Source organism: Leiobunum rupestre, chromosome 6 (assembly GCF_980474605.1).
Source record: "Leiobunum rupestre chromosome 6, qqLeiRupe1.1.hap1, whole genome shotgun sequence".
Taxonomy (NCBI): domain Eukaryota; kingdom Metazoa; phylum Arthropoda; class Arachnida; order Opiliones; family Sclerosomatidae; genus Leiobunum; species Leiobunum rupestre.
In genome coordinates this window covers 49,783,812-49,806,156 of record NC_143389.1, presented here as the reverse complement: position 1 = coordinate 49,806,156, position 22,345 = coordinate 49,783,812, and the positions used below count along the sequence as shown (strand labels likewise).

Genomic DNA, 22,345 nt, shown 5'->3' with positions numbered 1-22,345 from the left:
AGCGTCGATAGGCGGGACTTGGCGGAAGTCTAAGGAGCGACTCCCGAAATACGTTCTTCGCTAGTGGCCCGAGGGGTGTGTGGGTCCCGCGGTAATGGATGTAAGCGAGACAGCATCCACGAAATAAAAGAACTAGCGAGGAAAGGCGGCCGCGAGGAGGACAGGCGGACGGAGAAGAAGAAGAAAGGAGAAGACGGAGGCGCCGATGTTTTTGTACGGGCTGCGGCAGAGTGGCCGGCGATGCCGAATTCTCAGGGAGCTGCCGCGAACCTCTCCGAATAGCCGCTGCCCTCGCCTAAAACTCTCTTCCTCAGCTTCCCTTTCGAGTTTCTCCGTAATCGATGGGTAGGTGGAGTACCAGCGTAGACTGATCCCCTTCGCCCTCCCCCTTTTGGAAGCGACTCTTCGCTACGAGGAGAGCGAGAAGGGGGAAAGGAGCTTCGCAGTTTAGGCCCGAATCGAATATAGAGAAGATTTTCATCCCCTTTTCGGAGCACGAGCATCGACGTAAGGCTTAGCGAGGCCTCGGCTATAACTATACAGTTCGTATACGTACAAGAGAGAGAGAGAGAGAGAGAAGAGTGAAAGAGGAAGGCCTAGTTTTCGGACCGAGTGAGAGAGGGGGGATATTTCCTGGCATCTCATCATCGCTCCGACGCTTTCAGGATTTTTATGCCACGGTATAAATGGAGAAATAACTAACCCGGCTCGAGGAGGATTCGGCCCTGTTTTTATATACGCGGCACCGAGCTTAATACCAGCGTCCTTTCAACCAGGAAAGCCCCGTTTCTCTCAAACCCGTTATAGATACGACCAAGTATACGAAGAATAATAAGGAGGACCGAGAGAGCGCTTTTCCGGGAAACGTGAGAGCGGAATAAGAGGAGGAAGCGAACGGGTTATCATGACCAATCGGACTAGCGTTCAGCGAACAAATCCGGACGGACAGTTCGGCGTAATTGACTGGTTAGGGTTCAATTTGAAGTAGTAATAGCGAAATAAACGTTTAAAGTGTCGCGAAACGCGTCCCGTTATTCGGTATAGTTCGAGTCGAGCGTCGGTGGTCGCGACGTCGATTTGGAAGATGAGGTTTACGGGGAGAAGGACTCGTCGGTCGGCCGAAGGGTCGACGAACTATCGCTCCCAGATTCTAGCCATTTCGGTGGTGGGTTTGGGCTGTTTGGCCACACTGACCAAAGCTTGTTATAAATTTCCGCCAGGTCACGCGGACCCGTGCCGGGACAAGGCGTGCCACTTCGGCGCCGAGTGCCGACCATCCAAAGAGGGACGACTGGCCGATTGCGTCTGCCCCGAAAGGTGCGCCACTTACGGGGACAGTAAAGGATCCAGACCCGTTTGTGGATCTGACGGACAGGATTACCCTAATATTTGCGAACTCAGGAGGAACGCCTGCAAGGAAATGAAGGACATTCGAGTCAAGTTCGAAGGCAGATGCGGTGAGTTACCTTTCATTTTCTATCCGAATATTTTCTCTTTACGCGTGTGAAATTACACGTATTTATACTTAGAATATATTGGGCTCTACTAGATATGTTTGTATATTTGTATGGAAAAGATTGAAAAAATTGGTCGTAAATATTTCTAATTACGGTTTAGATATAATATAAATCCTTTAAAACCCGATCTGAAAAAACGAGGCAAAGCAGTTTATATAAAGCAAACCTTCGTGAATAAAGTACGTAAAGCGAAGAGTTTTCGCTTAAACAACATTGAACTCGATGCAATTTTAATTCAATTTAATGGTAAAAATTTACCAAGCCGATATTAAAATGTACCCCTTCAATATAAAATGCATTCGCTTTTCTACAAGAAGAATATACGTACGTAAACTTTATACCCCCGAACTCTCATTTTTACGCGCAAATTGTAACTTCTATAGGTAATTTATATCGAAGCTAGGTCGTAAAAGGAAGGGTTAAAAGCCCAATAGACTGCGGAACGGGGACGACAGTAAAATCAACGCGTAAACTAAATCCCCACTATCTCCTGGCGCTCCCGAACAAAGTATATAAAATGCGGCCACCGTGGCCTACTGGGAGCTCCTCGAGCGCGCGGCTAATGTCGGGAGGCGATACATCGCGGGACTAATAACAAAGAAGCAGTTTCGATTCCCAATATAATAGACCAAAGAAACGTGTAACGTCGTATCCGGCTCCTTTTCGCGGCGTATATTACTTTGGAAAAGCGAAACTCAATTGATGATAGAGGTGACGCGGAAGGTAAAATGGCCGCTACACTTTCTTCTTTGTCGACAACGAAATAGAGAAGAATATATACCAGACTCGCGGGTAATTAGGGTTATCCCGTTCGACAACGCCAGCTCGGACGATTCCAATAAAGAAAGAAAATTACATTTTTCTCGACCGCGAACTCGGGCTGTTTTTCGGTTTTAAAATAGACCGGTGTGCGTCAATAAATATAAAATAAACGCGCCATTGGAACAAATTGATGAATTCCGTGTCCGGTACAATTTCCTTTAGAATGAAATGAAACACGCGCTCTGATAATATAAAAAAGTGATAGGCTGAACAGCCTGTACCCCGTTCCTAACCTCGATCGAAACTACCCGTTGATTGGTGGTAATGTATATTTAATTAGACGGTGTAGCAAATGATTACTCGCCATTTGGAAAATACAATAGACTATTCGAGGCACGGGTCTCTTGAATTTTGTATATTTTTATGAAATACGTTTCAAAAATTAATTTCGTTGTTGTAAAATTCAAGCAATAAAAAATTTATGAAAATAATCATAATTTAATAATGGCTATATAGGTGTTAAAAATAAGTTATAAACTAAGATTCTTATTTCGAATTCATTTCAAAAGTAACTTATTTAGTAATTTACAATTTATTTCAAAAGTCACTTATTTAGTTATTTACAATTTATTTCAAAAGTAACTTATTTAGTTATTTACAATTTATTTCAAAAGTAACTTATTTAGTTATTTACAATTTATTTCAAAAGTAACTTATTTAGTTATTTACAATTTATTTCAAAAGTAACTTATTTAGTTATTTACAATTTATTTCAAAAGTAACTTATTTAGTTATTTACAATTTATTTCAAAAGTCACTTATTTAGTTATTTACAATTTATTTCAAAAGTCACTTATTTAGTTATTTCGAATTCATTTCAAAAGTCACTTATTTAAAATTTATTTCAAAAGTCCCTTATTTCAAAGTTATTTCAAAAGTCACTTATTTCGAATTTATTTCAAAAGTCACTTATTTCGAATTTATTTCAAAAGTCACTTATTTCGAATTTATTTCAAAAGTCACTTATTTCGAATTTATTTCAAAAGTCACTTATTTCGAATTTATTTCAAAAGTCACTTATTTCGAATTTATTTCAAAAGTCACTTATTTCGAATTTATTTCAAAAGTCACTTATTTCGAATTTATTTCAAAAGTCACTTATTTCGAATTTATTTCAAAAGTCACTTATTTCGAATTTATTTCAAAAGTCACTTATTTCGAATTTATTTCAAAAGTCACTTATTTCGAATTTATTTCAAAAGTCACTTATTTCGAATTTATTTCAAAAGTCACTTATTTCGAATTTATTTCAAAAGTCACTTATTTCGAATTTATTTCAAAAGTCACTTATTTCGAATTTATTTCAAAAGTCACTTATTTCGAATTTATTTCAAAAGTCACTTATTTCGAATTTATTTCAAAAGTCACTTTTTCGAATTTATTTCTTATACACTTATTTCGAATTTATTTCAAAAGTCACTTATTTCGAATTTGTTTCTTATACACTTATTTCGAATTTATTTCAAAAGTCACATATTTCGAATTTATTTCAAAAGTCACATATTTCGAATTTATTTCAAAAGTCACTTATTTCGAATTTATTTCAAAAGTCACTTATTTCGAATTTATTTCAAAAGTCACTTTTTCGAATTTATTTCTTATACACTTATTTCGAATTTATTTCAAAAGTCACTTATTTCGAATTTGTTTCTTATACACTTATTTCGAATTTATTTCAAAAGTCACATATTTCGAATTTATTTCAAAAGTCACATATTTCGAATTTATTTCAAAAGTCACATATTTCGAATTTATTTCAAAAGTCATTTATTTCGAATTTGTTTCTTATACACTTATTTCGAATTTATTTCAAATACACTTATTTCAAATATACTCGGCATTTATATAATTATTCAATATCTTTAACCGTTATACATGTGTGGCGAAAACCGAACACTTTTTGCTATTTTTCGTAATAATATCTTGGCAGCTTTACTCTACTTACACTATAACGCCAATTATTGGTTGAAAGTAGGAGCAATCGCTGTAACTAAAAGAGTCTGAGTGGTCTGCAAAATAAATTCATTGGTCTACTTCAAATTGGCCTGGATCAACCGAGAAAATTGCACTTAATATTCGTAAAAGCATTTAGGTTACTCTCTGAAATCATTTTCTAAAATCTCTTTTCTCCCTTTGCGCTACGCTTAAAGCTCCGTGATTAATTTCCACCTCATATCGACTGATTAGTACTCTACGTTTTAGGCAGGCCGGTTTTTTAATAAAGTTTCAGTTTAGTTTTCGGTCTTTTAAAAGAGAACGCCATTTCAGTTTACATACTATACCTATAAGTTTCCAACCCACGGTTACCTATTGAAATATATTTAATATATAAATTTGTTTTTATCACCGCGGGTTCAAATTTCTTTAAGCCTCGATTGAAATCCAAAATTTTAAAGTAAATTGTTAAACCTAAGCTACTCCGAATAGAGAACGACGTTGACATTTTTGAAAGTCGCGATTCAATTTCAAAAGCTAATGTCAAGCGAAGTTAGGGGTAACTTTAAACTGGCGAAAAAGAAAAGTATACACTCTTAAAAATATTGGGTTGTTTTTGACCCAAATTGGGTTGTTTTTTTACCCATTGTTGGGTCAGTATTTAACCAAACAAAATATTGGGTTGTTCTAGTTTTCACCCAAAATGGGTTATTTTAATAACGATATTTTGGGTCAAATTTATAAGTTACCCAAAATATGGTTGATATATGACTCAATTTTGGGTTATAAATTAACAATTAATTTGGTTTATTAATTTGATCACACTGGAAAGAATATCGTAGGGCCTTGGCAATTTGCAATAATTTTAAACAAGGGAGATCATTACGTTCTTCCGCTGAAATATCAACACAACATAAAAAAAATAAATTTTAAATATTGGAAAAATTTAAATTATAAATAGTAAATTAAATTAAAAATATTCTATACCGTTAGAATAAAAAATTAAGAATCCTTTCAAGCACTCTTGGAAACGATGCAAGAATGGTGCAAAATTTATAATTTCCAGTCTTCCAAAGACTACAAGTTCGATGGACACATTTCCGATGCTCATATCGTCTTTGGCGCGTGGGAACTTTAAATTTGGTAGTATGACCCAATTTTGGGTTGCTATTATATTATCTTAAAAACCACCTAATTTTGCTTAACCCAAATTTTGCGTTTCAAGATTTTCAACTACATTTGGGTTATTTTTGACTCAAAAAGTAGTTAAAAATGAAATAACCAAAATCATTTAACCCAACGTTTTTAAGAGTGTACGAAACTCGAAGGTTCCACCGCTTTGCGCGATCGTTGGCTTACTCGCAAAACACCCCGAAAAAAGTCGGAAGCACGCTTTAATCAAGGAATTACATGATCAAAATGAACACGGCTTGAATTCCGAAAACACAAGAAGGCGACCGCGGCTGATCCACGCCTTCGGACAAGCTTCTCTGGCGCTATACGGAATGCTAATATTCGCCGTCATACATATATCGATTTCGCTATTCTCGAGAATTAAAGGCAAATGAAAACAGGTCCATTTGGTCGACGCCTCGATCCGAGTGCAGGCTGCACCTCGCGGAGAGAAGGACAATGGAACAGATGTTCCCCGGCGTCGCGCGCAATTACACGTATACACGCGAATTCGTACAAAACACTCGGCGCAACGACACCCGTTAATATACTAACGCAATCAACATGGAAAATATCGATTTGGGCAAACTGGACCAGATTCACCGCGCGTTTCGAAACGTACGACAGCTCAGTCAGTTCAATGATAGAACCGAACAGAGAAATTCCGTGCTATTTTTTATTGGTCGGTTTATTTCGGTCCATACGAATATCAACACGTTGCGAGAGAGATAGAAGGACATATTTTCGTCCTCGACAATCCGAAATACACAACGCGCTTCGGAAAGAGCGAGAGAGGTCAGGCTTGACGTCAGCGCCCACGTCAGAGGAAGGAAGGAAGGGCTTAGCAATTTCGCCTCGCAGTGAGAGGAGCCACGTTCGATTCCAGCTTGTGGCACTAGGTGAAAACTCGGAACCAATCCTTCCACGTTGAGTTTGCAAGTTCTCTCCCCACTGGCTGAAAGGGTTTTCCCCAAGCTCTTCGGTTTCCTCTTTCTATAAAAACTTGTTGAGGTTACCGGTAATAAGGAGCTGTTGGCTCTCGTGGCATGAAGGGGTTTCCTACGCATTGTAATCCGTCCACCAGTTTATAGACATTAATAGTCGCAAGATGACTTGGGCCTAAGGTGGTGCCTTGGGTATTAGCCTAGCTGATAAAAAAACTTTACCTTGAGGGATATAAAAATAAAAAATAAATAATTTACACCGTGGGCTAAAAACATTACCCAAAAAATAAAGAACGATTTGGGTTCTTAAAAATCGCTGACATCTTTATTCATTTGGAAATAGAAAGAATTTAGACTTTCCATTCTAATTTTCAGTAACTACGTATCTTTAATAAAATTTACGGTAGCGATATATAAAACGCCTGATTGAAAGAAACGCGAAGGAAATTGGGGAAAATCAAAACAGAAAAAAAAGAGAAGAAAACGTAAATTAAGGAATGTTTTGAAATACGATTCATTAGTAGTCGGATAAAAGAGGAACCATCTCGGAGGAAAAGAGAAAAGAATGGAGCCGAGGAAACTTTTAAGAATAGACGGAGGAGGCAGAGACAAGGAAAGGCCCAACGGCGAAACAATACGATTCGCAATATAAATAAAGAAGTGTCGCCAGTCTGGGCTTCGCTTTCTGTCGATTTAGTCGAAATTATAGCGACAGGCGACGACTCACCCAACACGGGGCGTCGTAGTACAAAGACGGGGTCAAGTTAGCGTCTGTACGACATGGGCGCGACTATCAGGTGGTACGGGTGGATGTCGGTATGGACTAGGGGTAAATAGCTTAAAGCGTGCCGAAGCGTGCCTATAAAGTAAAGTTTACAACTGGCGTGCCGCTGCGACGTCCAATTTGGGACGTATATAGAAGGCGGAATTACGATCTGCGCCGCTTTTAAGAGTATTGTCTCCGCTATGGAAAGGAAAGGTTCGCTTAAGAAGAAGAAAAACATCCAAATAAATAAAACGAGGGCGCGGAAAGAGAAGGTTCCCTCGCGGGGATCATTACGAATCCTCCGAAGAATGGCCTACAGCGCCTCCTTCTGATTATCAGCGAAAGGACGCTAAATCCGCACCGACGCGCTCCCCAGATCTAATCCCTCGTTTAGACACTCAACTGAGCAGCCCAAACTGGATGCTTTGTTGCGTCGTCAAATATAATTGCCATACAAAATAAAAGTTTTTAAATGAATACGAAGAAATTTTTTTAAATATTTATTTTCCATTTCAAATATTTAAAAAACTATTTAATAAACTGTACACCTTGAAATTGATTTGGTTGGCCGTCGGAACATTTTTATTCACCTTATGCATCTGCAAATAAATTTGTTTGGCGGTTGGAACATTTCTATACACCTTATACACTTGGAAATTAATTTAGTGATTTTGGTCGGCCGTCGGAACATTTCTGTACACCTTGCTATACACCTTATACATCTCATACCCCTGGAAATTAATTTGGTGATTTTAGTCGGCCGTCGGAACATTTCTGTACACCTTGCTATACACCTTATACATCTCATACCCCTGGAAATTAATTTGGTGATTTTAGTCGGCCGTCGGAACATTTCTGTACACCTTGCTATACACCTTATACATCTCATACCCCTGGAAATTAATTTTGTGATTTTGGTCGACCTTATACACCTGGAAATTGATTTGGTTAGCCGTCGGAATATTTCTGTACATCTTATAAACCTGGAAATTGATTTGGTCAGCGGTCGGAATATTTCTGTACATCTTAAACACCTGGAAATTGATTTGGTCGGTGGTCGGGATATTTCTATACATCTTAAACACCTGAAAATTGATTTGACTGGCAGATTAACTTCCAGGTGTATAAGTATACCTTATACACCTGGAAGTTAATCTGCCTGGCGTTCGGAACACTCCTAAAGACGTGACCTCTTTTGACCTAACGTATGTAAATGGGAAATTCCAACATTGCGTCACATTTCCTACAGACGTCGCGAACCTGAACGACATAATATTTGCATAATTAATTAATAAACGCGCCAGCTATTTTGAGACGTTGCGGCAAAAATAAATCCAACGTTTTGGATGATATTATCGTAGCGCGGCATAGTTAAAGATAGACGACTCCTTTCGTAGCACGCAAAACTCTGGCCAAAGCGACTCCGATTTCCACAAAGCCTTGTGGGGACGCGAAACTAATTAGCTCTACATTTAAATTTTGAAAATTAACGGAAGTGCGAAACTTGAATAGAATGGAGAATTTAGGCCAGGCGAATCCGGTAAAAGCCATTTCTAAAATTGTAATACTTAAATTCGGAATTAAGTATTCAACACCCTAAAATTTTTAAGTTTTAGGAGAACCTAAGTCGATCCATTTTAGGCGCTTGTACTTGAGAATAACAGGAAGAGAAAGTATCTGGAATCTTGGTAATAGAGAGTGAAATAAAGTGGAAAAGCATTTCGGACTCCAAAATTATGAGCCAACCATAGCAAGATGAAGGGAGGGGGGGACGGAATTTATATACCAATGTAAGGCAGGGTAGAGCGCTTAACCTTTGGATCGTCCGGGGGATTAATGACTCACGTTTACGGTAGCTTCGTACCGCGTAAATCGCTCCATACCGGGCGCGTATCCGTCGGAAAAGCTTTGGCTCGCGTTAGGGAGTTTCAATATTTGCTTATCTCGACTCCCCTTCATTAATACAAGAGAGACGGGAATATTTAAAACGTTTTATACTCTAGCGCGTAATTCTGGACAATTTAGGCCAAAGTACGAAGGAGGGTACAGTCCGTACGCGATTCTGAAGGGAGGCCCTTTCGCGAAGTTGCTGATATTACGCGCGTCAAGTATATCAACGACTCGGAATTGTATACCGAGTTCGGTCCGTGTTGGGTTTCCAACTCGCGTATTTAAATAACTAATGGCAGACAACCCGCTTTGGGATTTGATTTTAGATTTCAAATTAGTTTTAATATAATTGCCTAAGAATAGACTCTTTATTGAGCTTCGTAACCCTCCCTCCCTATTCGAGCGAGAATGCATTGTATAAAATTCTTAAAGGCTTGACAAAATTAACCCACGGTGGTGGGTGGTAGATGTACGAGTTTTCGAAGCGATAACAGTGTACCGGAAAGTAGAGCCTCGTTTTTATATCAGTAAGTAATTAAGGTAAATTACGAAGCCAAATAGGTAATTAGCGGGGAGTAAAATTAATCGAAAAAGAAATGACGCTGTTAAAAATTTGATGGATCGATAAGGAATTAGGCTCGGGAAAAATGTACTAATATTATGGTTTTTGGAAAATTAAAAACGATCTTTTTCTAATTTACGATAAAAACCGCGCGGGAAATAATACTAAATTAAAACGCTCAAGGAATATGTTTTACTAGTAAAGTTTGGTTTCCAGTAACGACCTTTAACTCAACTTTGGCACGTACAAAATTTTTAATCGCGTAAAATAAAATACATTATAACGCGCGCTAGTGGAAACTTAGCGGAAGATAGTTATAAAAAGATACGTTAAATTAAAAATTTCCAAAACCAGTCGTTCGCGGACGACATAAAGAGAAAATGATATATTTTTACGCTCTTGTATCGCGACTGGCGCCAGTTAAAATTTATGAACCCTGGCGTAAGCCAAAGTACTTCGGTACGAGTTTCGGATACGAAATCGTACTTAAGCCCTCTTTCGAGAATTGGGCTTACGTATTCCGTCGAAATAAGAATGACATCCGCGTCACGAGGAGGAATAAAAGAGAGAAAGGTTGTCGGCCGTAATTGAAAGGATTAGAAAATCGAATTAAAGAGACGGGGGAAAGACGGCGTATCAGTTGGCGACCAGCAAAGCCTCCCAAACAAACCCGGGGCCAGCCGCGACGCCTCCGACCAATAAAAGAGTTATAAATTTGGCTTATTACTGATTTAAACCCCGGAGGAGGTACGCCGTTGTTTCGTTGCGCTCGACTTCGCCCTTTTTCTCAGTACGGAAAAGGATACGTGACCAAGTCGCGTTGAACGTCTGGCCACGCTATTACGATCACGAGGGAAGGAATGACGAAACGGACGGCGGGGGCAGGCTGGCCACTAGGAGCAACAAACGCAAGGATAACGCGGCTAGCCTTTAAAAACAATAACGCAATGTTGCGTACAAATTTCATTGGACGAGTCTTTACGCTGAACGTTTTACGGAAAGGGGGAAGACAATTTCCAAATTTTCCCCTTCCGACGGCAGCAGGCGCTAAAGCGTCTAACCAATGAAAACTGTACGCGAGAAAATCCACGACTTTTGACGGATTGCGTTCTCCTTGTGTGCTGGGGTGCTGCGTTTATTGCTCCTAGCTGGCAATGACTTAAAAATACGTCATAAGCGAAACAAGGCGTATTAATTCCGATAATCTTGATCTAACACTCGTTCCGCGTCTGCTCTCGGGGCGCTACTTCATTCTCTAGTCTCGGTATTCGGCTCAGAGGGACATTCTCGACTGTTTTGAAAACGAGGGGACCCGGGTCCCCACTTACGCGCGCTGTATACGTCGTTTTCTAAAAGCCGCCATAATACGCCTCTATTAATCTTCCGAACGGTCACTAGATTGCGCCTCTAGCCTAGTAGCCCGGGAAAGACCGAGGCTTAACGCGGGCACGCTAAGGGGAATTTAAGCCTAGCCAAAGAGGTTGTTAGACACGACGCCAGGGAGCGCTGAAATAACGCGTGCCACCTAAAAAAGAGGGGGTGCTTAAAATCAAAGAGAGGCAAAGGTGAAGGAAATCGCCGCGGATAGAAAAAAAAAGTTGTAAAAAATTACCTTTTAGCACTTAGCATTCAAGTGCTGGCTCATTTGTTCCAGCATGTTACCTATTCATGAGGGAAGCCTTCTATGGGTACGCGTACCGACAATACTATACAGCCGAGGCTACGGTACCGGTGTTTAAGCCTCGGCTCGTATATTCCGGAAAGTGGAGGACGCCATATACATTCCGAGGAGCAATCAACGTAATTGGACGATAACAGCGCACCTCTACGGTATAAACACGAAACTAAAGGAGACAGATTTAGGAGGCGAGCTGCCAAGTTTTACGCTTTAAGGCCCTTGTAGCGATCCCGCTGTCTATAGCGGAAACTCCAACCCATCCGACAATGGTATCAACGGTATAGCAGACGGTACAAACTGTATAGACGAATAGAAACGGCAAACAGTGGGGTTAACTCAAAACCGGAGGAGCTACGTAAGTTCAACTCCGATAGGAAATATAGGAGATGAGTGAAGACCAAAAGAACGAGGCTCTTGGTTCCCCTCGCGTTAATCTGACGTTTAGTTAGAATGATAGCGGATAATGATGATTGTTTTTGGGCTTCCGTTCTTGTTGTTGTAAGCGCTCCCCGCTTATCCAGCCTCGGATTAGGCTAAAGGGGTTTTGACGATATAAAAACGAGAATATATATAGAACGCGGAAACCACGAAATATATATTTCTATAGACGCGTATCCACCTTTTTCTCGAATGGCAGATATACGGGACGGAGAAGGGTTTTGTTTGCGAGAGGGCTTTATATATCTTTGTCACTGGATGGCGCTCTGTGTGGAGTAAAGGGAGGGGAAGAAGTTTGCTTAATAGAAGAGCGAGGGAAGTGGCTACTCTGACATCCGCGCCGCGGCGCTGGCTGCTGAACGAGACAAAGTATCGCCACAGATCCAATTTCATTGAGAGATAACGCACTTTGCCAAAACTTTTCCTAATAAAAGGGGTTGGCCAGTTACCTGATAGTTTCGCTTCAAAGTAGTTGGATAACGGGGACTTTAGTATATCATCCGTATTGCCTAACTTAGTTTCTCAGCTAAGGTACAAGCAAATTGTAAAAGTTCGAGCCCCTGGATGTTTTCTCGTCCCTGGACACCAGCGTCGCGAGAGTTGAATACTTCTACAGGCGCAAATAGGTCAAAAATAGACTTAAATCTAAATATCTTTCGGATAAAGTAATTTTATTGTTTTAGGAAATGATGCCCATTGAAAAAAGGGATAATTTTAGGAGGCGAAAAATAAAATATTAATGTCTATTTCGAAACTCTCTATGGTCCAATTCTGTAATAGACTTAAAAAAATCGTCATTAAATATCGCTTCCTATAATTACGCAAAAAGCGTATACCAGCGGTAATAACCAAAAAGTAAGGGGAAAGGCCAAAGTAAAAATGTCAACTCTATGAGCTACTATCGCGGTGACCTTTGTGATAATTTACCGAACGATATAAAAATTATTTTAATAACGCGTAGCAGCATTATTGCGAATATAAATCTGCGAAAATAGGGTCGTCCACCATAACACGACGCTAGAGGGAGCTATTTATAGAAAAGGGCAGACGAGCGAATATGTGTTTACGACCGAACAACGCCTCTAACAATTCCCCGCTTCGACTAATGCTGACTTTCTTGAAATTTACTACCGCATATGTTAAGATACCCATAACTATACGCAACGACAGTACGATATGGACGGCGCGTTAGGAGTTTATGACATACATAAATGAAGTTAGAAATAACATTGTTAGGAAGCAAAATGGTTGAATATAAACGCGAGTACTTTCAGGATAATCATATATAGGACTTTTAGAAAATTTTCTTCAAATTTGGACGATAAATGATCCAAAGTGCTGTCACTGAAACAGGGCGTATTTTTGTCCACTATTACACAAACCATTACGCTCAACATTGGATCAACATTAGAACTTTTCATTCATTGATTTAATAGTAATAATCCCGAGGCACCACCTTAGGCCTAGGTCATCGAGCGACTTTTAATGCCATTAATTCAGGTGGCCAGGTCATAACGCGTAATAGGGTGGTGGCAAGCCCTTCGTGCCACGCCAACAGTTCTCTACATAATGTTAAGTTAAAAGGAACCACCTATAGACTGCATTGTAAAGGATGATAAAATTACCAAATAAGTATAGATTAGTCCATTATGAAAAGGGATAATAAAGCTAAACCCTGAACAAATTTGAAGAGTGAAAAACTCGAAGATCTATTTGGTCCGAGTTTCACGTCTTTATGTTTGCTCGAAGACCTATTGGTACGAGCTATTAGTAAGTTTTTAAATTTCTTCAAATTTGTTTAGGGTTTAGCTTTATTATCCCTTTTCATAATGGACTAATCTATACTTATTCGGTAATTTTATCATCCAGTTCTCTACATATACTATTAGCGTTAACCTCAACAAGTTTTTAACCAACGGGTAGACAACTTGCAAACTAACGCGGAAGGAGTCGTGCCAAGTTTTCAGCCAATGCCACAAGCTGGGATCGAAACCGACTTCTCTCGCTGCGAGGCGAAAGTTCGAAAATGCGTTTGCGAATGATCATTAAAAGAAAATCGAAATTTAGTTTTAAATTCAGTTTAAAATTACATTTCTACTAATTTAAACAAAATAATTATAGGTCTTATTTCAATTCTAAGAAATGGATAGGTTAAAGGTGAGTGGGAACTACATACCAGTGGCGTAGACAAGGGGAGGGTTTCTGTGTCCAAACGCCCTCACCTATTTTACATAGTTTGAACCCCTCCCTTGAAGGATTTCTGGCTACGACACTGCAACAGTCTCTTGACTACAACACTACCTGAAGAAATACGAACAATAGCGACGTTGGAGAGATTAGGACTAATAGAATCGTTTCTAATCCAAAATTGAACGAAATTAATACAGAGATTTGAACACCAAATCGTCCAGAATGTTAAATATGGTTTTTAGGTACAAATATTATTCAAAATTGAAAAAATTGTCCCATATTCGTAGAGCTCGGGGAAATGGATATATTAACCGCCAAAATTTCAATTAATCATAGAAAATAAATTAATTGTTTATTTATGGATATTATTCGGGACTATTATACAATTTAATATGCAACAAATAAGTTTTTATTCGGATAATTTTCGGATAAGGATATAAAAGAAATGAACGGAAAATTTCTAATCCGAACGCCGAGACCTACATATTCGAGGTATATGTACAATTTTGGATATGGTTCGCGCACATTTTTATTTTTTTAGAGTGTATGGCAACTGCAATTGCTTGTATTTCCTTTGTGCTTATATTGGTTATTTTTAAGGGAACTTATCTTTTAATCGTGGCTATTATGGTTATATGAGGTTGTAAATAATTAACGAAGGCCTCTTAAATACGGCGCCAATATTAGAGAAAGTAATGGCCTCGGAAAACGAGGAAGGCGAACAATGGCGCACTTATTCAACTTTAAATAATAGAGAAGGCCAAATTTCCTCCATTATTAAACTTAAAAGAGGTGCGAAAGCCCAAAAACGGACGAAAAGGGAAAAGACTTTATGGCGAGAAAATCGGCCCACGCGCGCTATTTTCTTCCAACGCTCTTACCTGAAAGCGTTCGAAAGAATACGAAATCTACCCCAATTCTACGCTATTAATCCCTGGTAAGCCGACGGCTTTGGTAGTATGGAAAGAGCTCCCTCTCTCCCCCCGTCGGCTTTTTAAACTAATTACTTAAAAAGTTCCAATAAAAAAGGAAACGTAAAGATCGATACCTTTTATGGGGATAAAAATTGGGGACCATGCAAAGGCCCAAAATGGAAGCACCCTAATTCGATTCTACACTTTGGGAAAATTGACGGGACTGTTCTATCGAAGCCTAAATACGGAGTAAAGTTTACGACGTGTACGCTTATAGAAACGGTTTCTGACCCAAAAAAACCCCTTAAAATCGCGACAATGGTTAGATTCGTTCTGGTTTGGTACTCGTATTCGAGGCAGAAACGAAAACCATTAACATCCCGGAGCGAGTACGACAAAATATTTTATTATTTCGCGCCGTTTTTGGCGTTGATAACCGAAGGAAACAATATAACAAAGTGTATTACGTAGCGTCGCTAGGGCTAGGCGATACAGCGTTGGTCATTGGCCGGAAAAGAAAGGCAAGAAGAAAAAGCGAAGGTTCTGCAAATCTTTAATGTCGGCGAAAGGCGGAAGGGCAAAGCTTATCGCTCCCCCAAGTCTCGGCGACGTTTCCGCGCAGCGATTGGCCTCCCTAGTTGCTCCTTCTCGACAAGTTAGATTATTTTTACCTTTTTTCTATCCATCTTTTTTACAGGCCCTTTCGCCACGACTTATTGCGCTATTGCGGTTGAGCTCTTACGAAGCGATACATTCGATTGAAGCTTCATTTTGTACTTGTACGACATTCTCAGACAGTGGGAACAATTTAAAGCCTTTAATATAAGTATAATAAAACGAATTCTTCTAATCAGCCCTGTTATATTTTAACGAAAATAAAAACTTGTCGAAGTTAACGGTAATAGTTAGTGTAGGGAGCTGTTGGCTCGCGTGGCATGAAGGGCTTTCCACCACCCTCATACGCGTTGTAACCCGGCCACCTGAATTAAAAGGCTTTAAAAGTCGCTTGATGACTTAGGCCTAAAGCCTCATTTTCATGCTCGCTGGTAGCTGGTAAAATCGTCAAAATCCGCTTCAGCTATACACTTTTTCACTTTCCGCGTCGATCTGTTTCAAACAGATATTTTAGCTTTATTTTCACGCTTGCGAGTGGCGGAAGCTAACAGCGAGCATGAAAATGGGGCTTTAGGTCGTGCCTTGGGTATAAGCCTAGCTAATTATTACTTAATATTATTAAATATTCCAAAATATCGAACAAAAAATCCACAACTATAAAATTCGAAAACTTTGTCGCCCATAAACGATGGAAAATCCTTCAAATTAAGTATTTTCAAAAATTCTAAATCTCGTACCCCCTGTTACATTTTATCGAAAATATTCCAAAATATCATACAAAACTTAATAAAAATCCACAAATCCAAAATTCCAAAATTTCGCGCTATTTCAAGCTGAACTCTTTTAATTTTATATTTAAACTTATAAAATTAATATTTAAGTGTAGAACAGCCTCTTGTTTAGTGCTTAAAATAATTTTGAAAATTTTAAATTTAAAAGTAATTAAATTATTACGTTTTAATTCGGACCCCCGGAGCTAAACAAGTTGGGCAAGCGCCAAAACTACCCTTTAGTTAGGACCTTATATCTCGTTAACTATTAATATTAGAATTATCAAAATTATTTTAAGCACTAGAGGATGGTTCAGCCTAATAAGAAAAATATAATTAAATTATGTAATTGTTAAAACAAAAACGTTCAGCTTGAACGAAAAAGAGGCTTTTACTGTATTCTTCCCCCTTAAACTTTACATGGAAAATCCTTCAAATTAAGTATTTTCAAAAATTCAAAATCTCCAAAAAAAAAGGAAAATGTCCAAAATAATAAGATACTAGACTAGTTTAATTCCGCTCAAGAGGGCGTCATTTTAGCCAACATATTAATAGTTTTAAAAATGCGAGTGTAGTTAGGATTGCGAGTTTTGGCGCCTTGGACGTTCCGGGAATACGTTCCCGAAGAAGGTTATTAACCCTAATATATATACTCCCGCGAGGCATTCCTAATGGGGAAAGTTACACTTTTCGACTTTAGTATCCAGTCGCGAAATTTACGGGGGTCGTTTAAGTTGCAAATAAAAATACCTGGCAAAGAAATTGTCAGGAAAGTTGATCGAGTAACGCGAGCGTATCCTTTCCGCGAGAAGGCCATACGTGTAAAGGGAACGTTTACTATTTTCTTTGGAAATAATCTTCTCCGTCCGTAAGGGCCTATAATTCCCATTCCGTACGGGAAACGATTGCCCGCGATACACCGAGAATTGCCCGAACGGAACGGGGGAGTTTCCCGTACGGGCGCTCCTGGGATCACCCGAGAATGGGCGCCAGGCGCACGCTACGGGGAAAAGCAACGTCAATTTACCATGTAATGGTGATGCGAAAATTGCAAACTTAAAAAAGCTAAAAAAGGAGCCCATAAAAAGTTGTCATCAGCCAAGGTGGGTTAAATCAATACGAAAGCTGGGCGGGGGTGGAAGGGACATCGCGCTCCCCGCGGATGAGTTGGCAGCGAGGGCGAAGGCGGGTAGCGAGGTATAGTCCGCGTTAGTGGTCTCGACGAGACACGGTCGTCAAGTTTTCGGAATATCTTATTGCCTTTACAGTAAAGGGAATCCGGTAGATGGGCACATCGTCGTTCCGCTTATAACCTAACGTCATCTCCCATTTGGTTTCTGTAAGATTAAGCTCCCGAGATAACTATCGTTTAAATATTTATACCATTTGCTCCCCCCACTTTCATTCCAGTCTGTCGTCCGCTTAAACTAGCCCGCGACGGCTTCTGTATCGCGAATAAATTGCTCGAATTTGCATTCAAAGCGGTGGTGGCTACAATTTGCGACACCTTGAAAACGCGTTAAGGATGAAAGGCCGGCCGACATTAAAACCTTACTGACAAGATAAATGAGCCGCGATAATGTTATTAGAACGCCAGGAACGTAAAGCGCTAGTCAGTGGATGGTAAAGCGTCGTTGGCCCCATTTAAACGGTTGATTAAACGCTAGCTCCATAAATAAAGGCAAAAATTCCGCGATTTGAGATTTATTTTTCAACGTTATCAAATTTAATTCGTATATCGCGTATGTCGGAGTGACGGATATACGACCTATGACCTTTATCCCCTTGGTCGTAGACCGATAAAGATCGATATGTTTGTATTTTATAGCGGGGACCCTCAAGCCTTCTAAGTAATGGATGACACTATTTGCAAACAGACGGGGTAAAATCCAGGTTAATGTGAAAGGGAATAATTCGGAAAGACGCGCGTTTCCCATCAGCACCGTTTGGCATATTGCCTCGAATGAATGAACTGAAGCGAATGAAAGAATTCGTTCGCCAATGACGCGGGGTTCTTACGATATACGCGGATCAAGTATTGGGTGATACACCCTTAAAAGGATTAGTCATAATGCACTTAATAGCAGAGTGCCCTTTCATCTTTCTTCCGCTTCGTCCGCCCCTCGATGCAAACCACTAATTCCCCACTCGTTGTCTTTCATCTTAGAACGTCGATACAATTTTTTCTTCGTTACAGTGGCGCACCCAGGATTATTTCCTGGGAGGGGGATGAGTCCCAAAACATTTTTAGGTAGAGGAGAGACCCTTTGGGAGCAGGAGCCCCCACCCAAATTTAAGAAAACTAGTGAAATTTATACAAAATTTATTGAAATCCCTAAGAATTTGTTATACGAGATGTTAAGGCAGTGCGTGGGATTGTAGAATGTATAAGCTGTATACAAAAAGGCAAAGGCGTAGCGAGAGGGGGGCGCCAAAAGGGTGCCCAAAGTTTTACATGTAAAATGAATATGTTAGATTATATATTAAACTCGCAACGGGCCAATTTGTGTGTTTTTCTCCGGGCGCCAAAATATCCTCGCAATCAACTTGAAATTTCCGAAATCAGGGCGAAAATCAGTCGTAACATCTAGAAATCAAATCGCAAATTTTCGACTTCTGGGGCTTCATATTTGTCAAATTTATCCAAATAACAATTTAAAGAGTATTGGTAACTTGTTTCAGCAAAATAATTACACTCGACAGTTATCTATAGTATGGAGTGGTTAGAATGTTAAGAGAGGCACTAATATTTGAGTGTTTTCCTTCTTCCGGTTCTTTTGTTCGCGTGAGGCTGAGGTAATTTCGTTGGGCGGCCATCTAATTATGATTGGAGGAGCAAATTCCTTTCCTTACAATCATGATTAAAAGAGGAGGAAAGATAAATTTGAATCTTTGATTTTCCCCTTCGTCGAACTAATGCATTTCAGTTCCTTTTTTTTTGGGTTCACTCGTTCCCTCTCATCATTCTCCCACGCGCAAATACCACTAGTCGCCGACAACGAATTAAACGTGGCCTTATCCGAGTGCCGCGCTCAAGGCCTATTCCGTAACGTATAAACTCTACCCTCTCTTAGGCGTCCATCTCTACTGGCTGTTGATCGTCTATTCCCGTTGTAGCTGCAATTTTAGATCTAATACGAGGTCAGAAATTCGGCTAATGGCTCGCGCCGAAGATTAAATATTTTTTTCTTTCAAATGCTTTTTATCTCGAGCTCGGAGAAAGGAAAATTGCTAGACAAAAGTATCTGTTACCCGAGAATTTGTATTAGCGGAAAAACTAGATGGAGGAAGAACAAAACTTTAAAGAAAAAGAGTGTAAAAAAATAAAAGAATTCGATTCGTGACCTTTCCAATTTGAAACTCGCAAAAAGATTTTAAAACCAGGAAACTCCATTTTATTTTATTTCGTAGCTCGCGACGACCTCTCAGGTCACGAAATCGCGTTTCTCTTTAATATTATAAAGATTAATTTTTTGTTATTGGGAAGCGAGCGACACGAGATTTTTTCCCACGCTTTGAAATTCTAAACTTAGATTATAGTGTAACGGTAATGAAAAATTCAATTTAGATTCCGACAATGAAGGAACTCGAATAAAAACGGATAAGATGAAAGACGGAACATTGCATATTTAATACAAATAATAAAATTAATTTTCTTTGAAATGCAAATGTAGTAAAAAATAATTTCATAAAAATATTAAATAACATAAAGTTTTCCATATTTTTCATTCGCGTTATAAAAGAGAAAATAGTAAAAGTTCGGCTGTTACCAGCTCTTTTCCATTATTGACCCAGAAAAAATCCCCCAATGCAGAATGATCTTACCATATTCTCTGTCAAGGACCAATATGAAACAAATACTACTTATAAACAACGTTTGTAAGTTTAAACAAAAAGGGATAAATTTACGTTTAAAATTTGCAAGGAGCTTTAATCCTTTCTTTAAGAAATTACGGGTTTAATTATCTCTAAATTAAACGTGGAAAAATTGATTAGTAAAATGAGATGACCCAATTTCTTTAAAACATTTTCCTGGCAAAGGCTTAAATGGTCAGCGAAGGAAAGCGAAATCCGCTCGTGGATCGATACAACTACGCGGAATAAAATATTTCGCTAGCAAAATGATACAAATAGACGATACGTTTAACACCCAACAACCCGAGATCTACATTTAAATACAATTTTCGGGCCTCCCTTACAATCGCCTCCGAGTTGAGTCGTCCATTTTGTAGGCCTCAGGATCATCGGGGAAACATCCGAGTGTGGGGCCGGGGGGATCCCACGCGGGCCATGCCGAGAAGGAGAAGCCCAAAGAGATAGAGAAAATCGAAGGGAAGAAACGGAAAAGGAATTGGCGAGTGGCCAAGATTTTTCACAATATTCCTAGTTTAAAGGCCACCGGAGTCCATTTCTACCCCCGACGTCTCCACTCCATCCTCTGCTCTCGCGCTTCCTCCATCTCGCATCCGTTCTTTTTTCCTCCGCAGCTCCCGTTAACCCTTTGGCGCGCGCTGCCCCTCACTGCCAGAAACGGGAGAGTCGGTTTGATTTAATAAAAGAGAGTTCGGAAGAGAAATTTCGCCTTTTTCCGCAGCACCGTTTCGTAGAGTACAGAGGAGGAATGAATCGAGAGAAGAAAAGGTATATCCCGGGAAAAACTTAATTCTATCTAACCGAGCACGGACGTCCCTATGACAAAAAAAAATACTTGGAATTACTTAAAATATACGTCGACTATCTATATAGGCGACTGAAAAACGTTTCGGCTCAAAAAACACCTCTACATTCTTCCTTAACGTGGTTAAAGAGTTTTCTAAAAACGCCCGCGGTAGTAAACTTGGCAAGAAGAGGTACTTTTCTGAAGATTTAATTCCCCTTACTTTTTAATAATAAGTTTTTTCCTCCGACTTTCTCATTTTTCTTCGGATCGTGGCCTAGATTCGATATACCCCTGAAAAGTTCTACTATCTGCTGGATCTCGAATATGGAATCAAGATGCGCTTAACGTATATCCAATTGTGTGTTAAACGCGATTCTGAAAAGAATATTACCAAAAAAAAGAGTTAAGGGGGAAGAATACAGTAAAAGCCTCTTTTTCGTTCAAGCTGAACGTTTTTGTTTTAACAATTACATAATTTAATTATATTTTTCTTATTAGGCTGAACCTTCCTCTAGTGCTTAAAATCATTTTGATAATTATAATATTAATAGTTAACGAGATATAAGGTCCTAACTAAAGGGTAGTTTTGGCGCTTGCCCAACTTGTTTAGCTCCGGGGGTCCGAATTAAAAGGTAATAACTTAATTACTTTTAAATTTAAAATTGTCAAAATTATTTTAAGCACTAAACAAGAGGCTGTTCTACACTTAAATATTAATTTTATAAGTTTAATTACAAAATTAAAAGAGTTCAGCTTGAAATAGCGCGAAAGTAGACAATGTCCACTGTAGTCTTCCCCCTTAAAGCCCTCATTTTCGTTTCAATTATTAGACGAAATTTTGTAAAATTTGTCTTTATTCGGCGGCCACTTTTAGTTGTAATTATCGAATAAAATAAACACGAGAATGAGGAGATGACTCTTATTAAATTCCTCGGAGGAAATCTATTAAAATTCTAATTATACAACCTGCCCCGTGTTTTGTTTACCTGAAGTTTACACCGACGGGACCTCAACAAACGCGCGGGCCTTAATTCGCACTAAAATTATCATTAAAATTCCTGTATAGGGTCGAGTTCGTAATAAAGTAAAATTTTAAGGAGACAGTTTTCGCCCGTGAAGAATCTGATCACTACGCGTAATCGGTGTACAAGCCTGTAGCTTTGACTGTACTAAAAAGAGTACTATGTACTACCAAAGGCTGTCTCTCTGTACTAGGTGTACATAATTTTCAGAAGTGGTTAGCCCCTAAGAATCTGTACATTTATTAAGAGAGATTAATTTTATTCTAAATAAAAGTAATGTTAAAAAATGATATTTAAAGTTTTTTCCTACATGCGTTTTGCGGTATTTGAACTTTTAAATAAATTTCACGCGGAACTTTTATTGTAAATAATCTCAAAAGCTTATAAGACGTCTCGAGAAGTGTTCCACTATTAAAGATAACTGACTCTTTTCGACACCTTCTAATTTA

The 22,345-nt window shown here is 39.1% G+C and overlaps 1 protein-coding gene across 1 annotated transcript in view; it reads left to right on the top strand.

The window, feature by feature from the left end:
- Nucleotides 1-22,345, top strand: part of LOC149941338 (agrin-like) — a 110,114-nt gene continuing 87,769 nt past the window's right edge. The window contains exon 1 of the mRNA XM_090179459.1: nucleotides 1-1,457. Coding sequence (XP_090035585.1) covers nucleotides 1,085-1,457 — 373 coding nt within the window. The 5' untranslated portion in view covers nucleotides 1-1,084. The remainder of the gene's footprint in view (nucleotides 1,458-22,345) is intronic.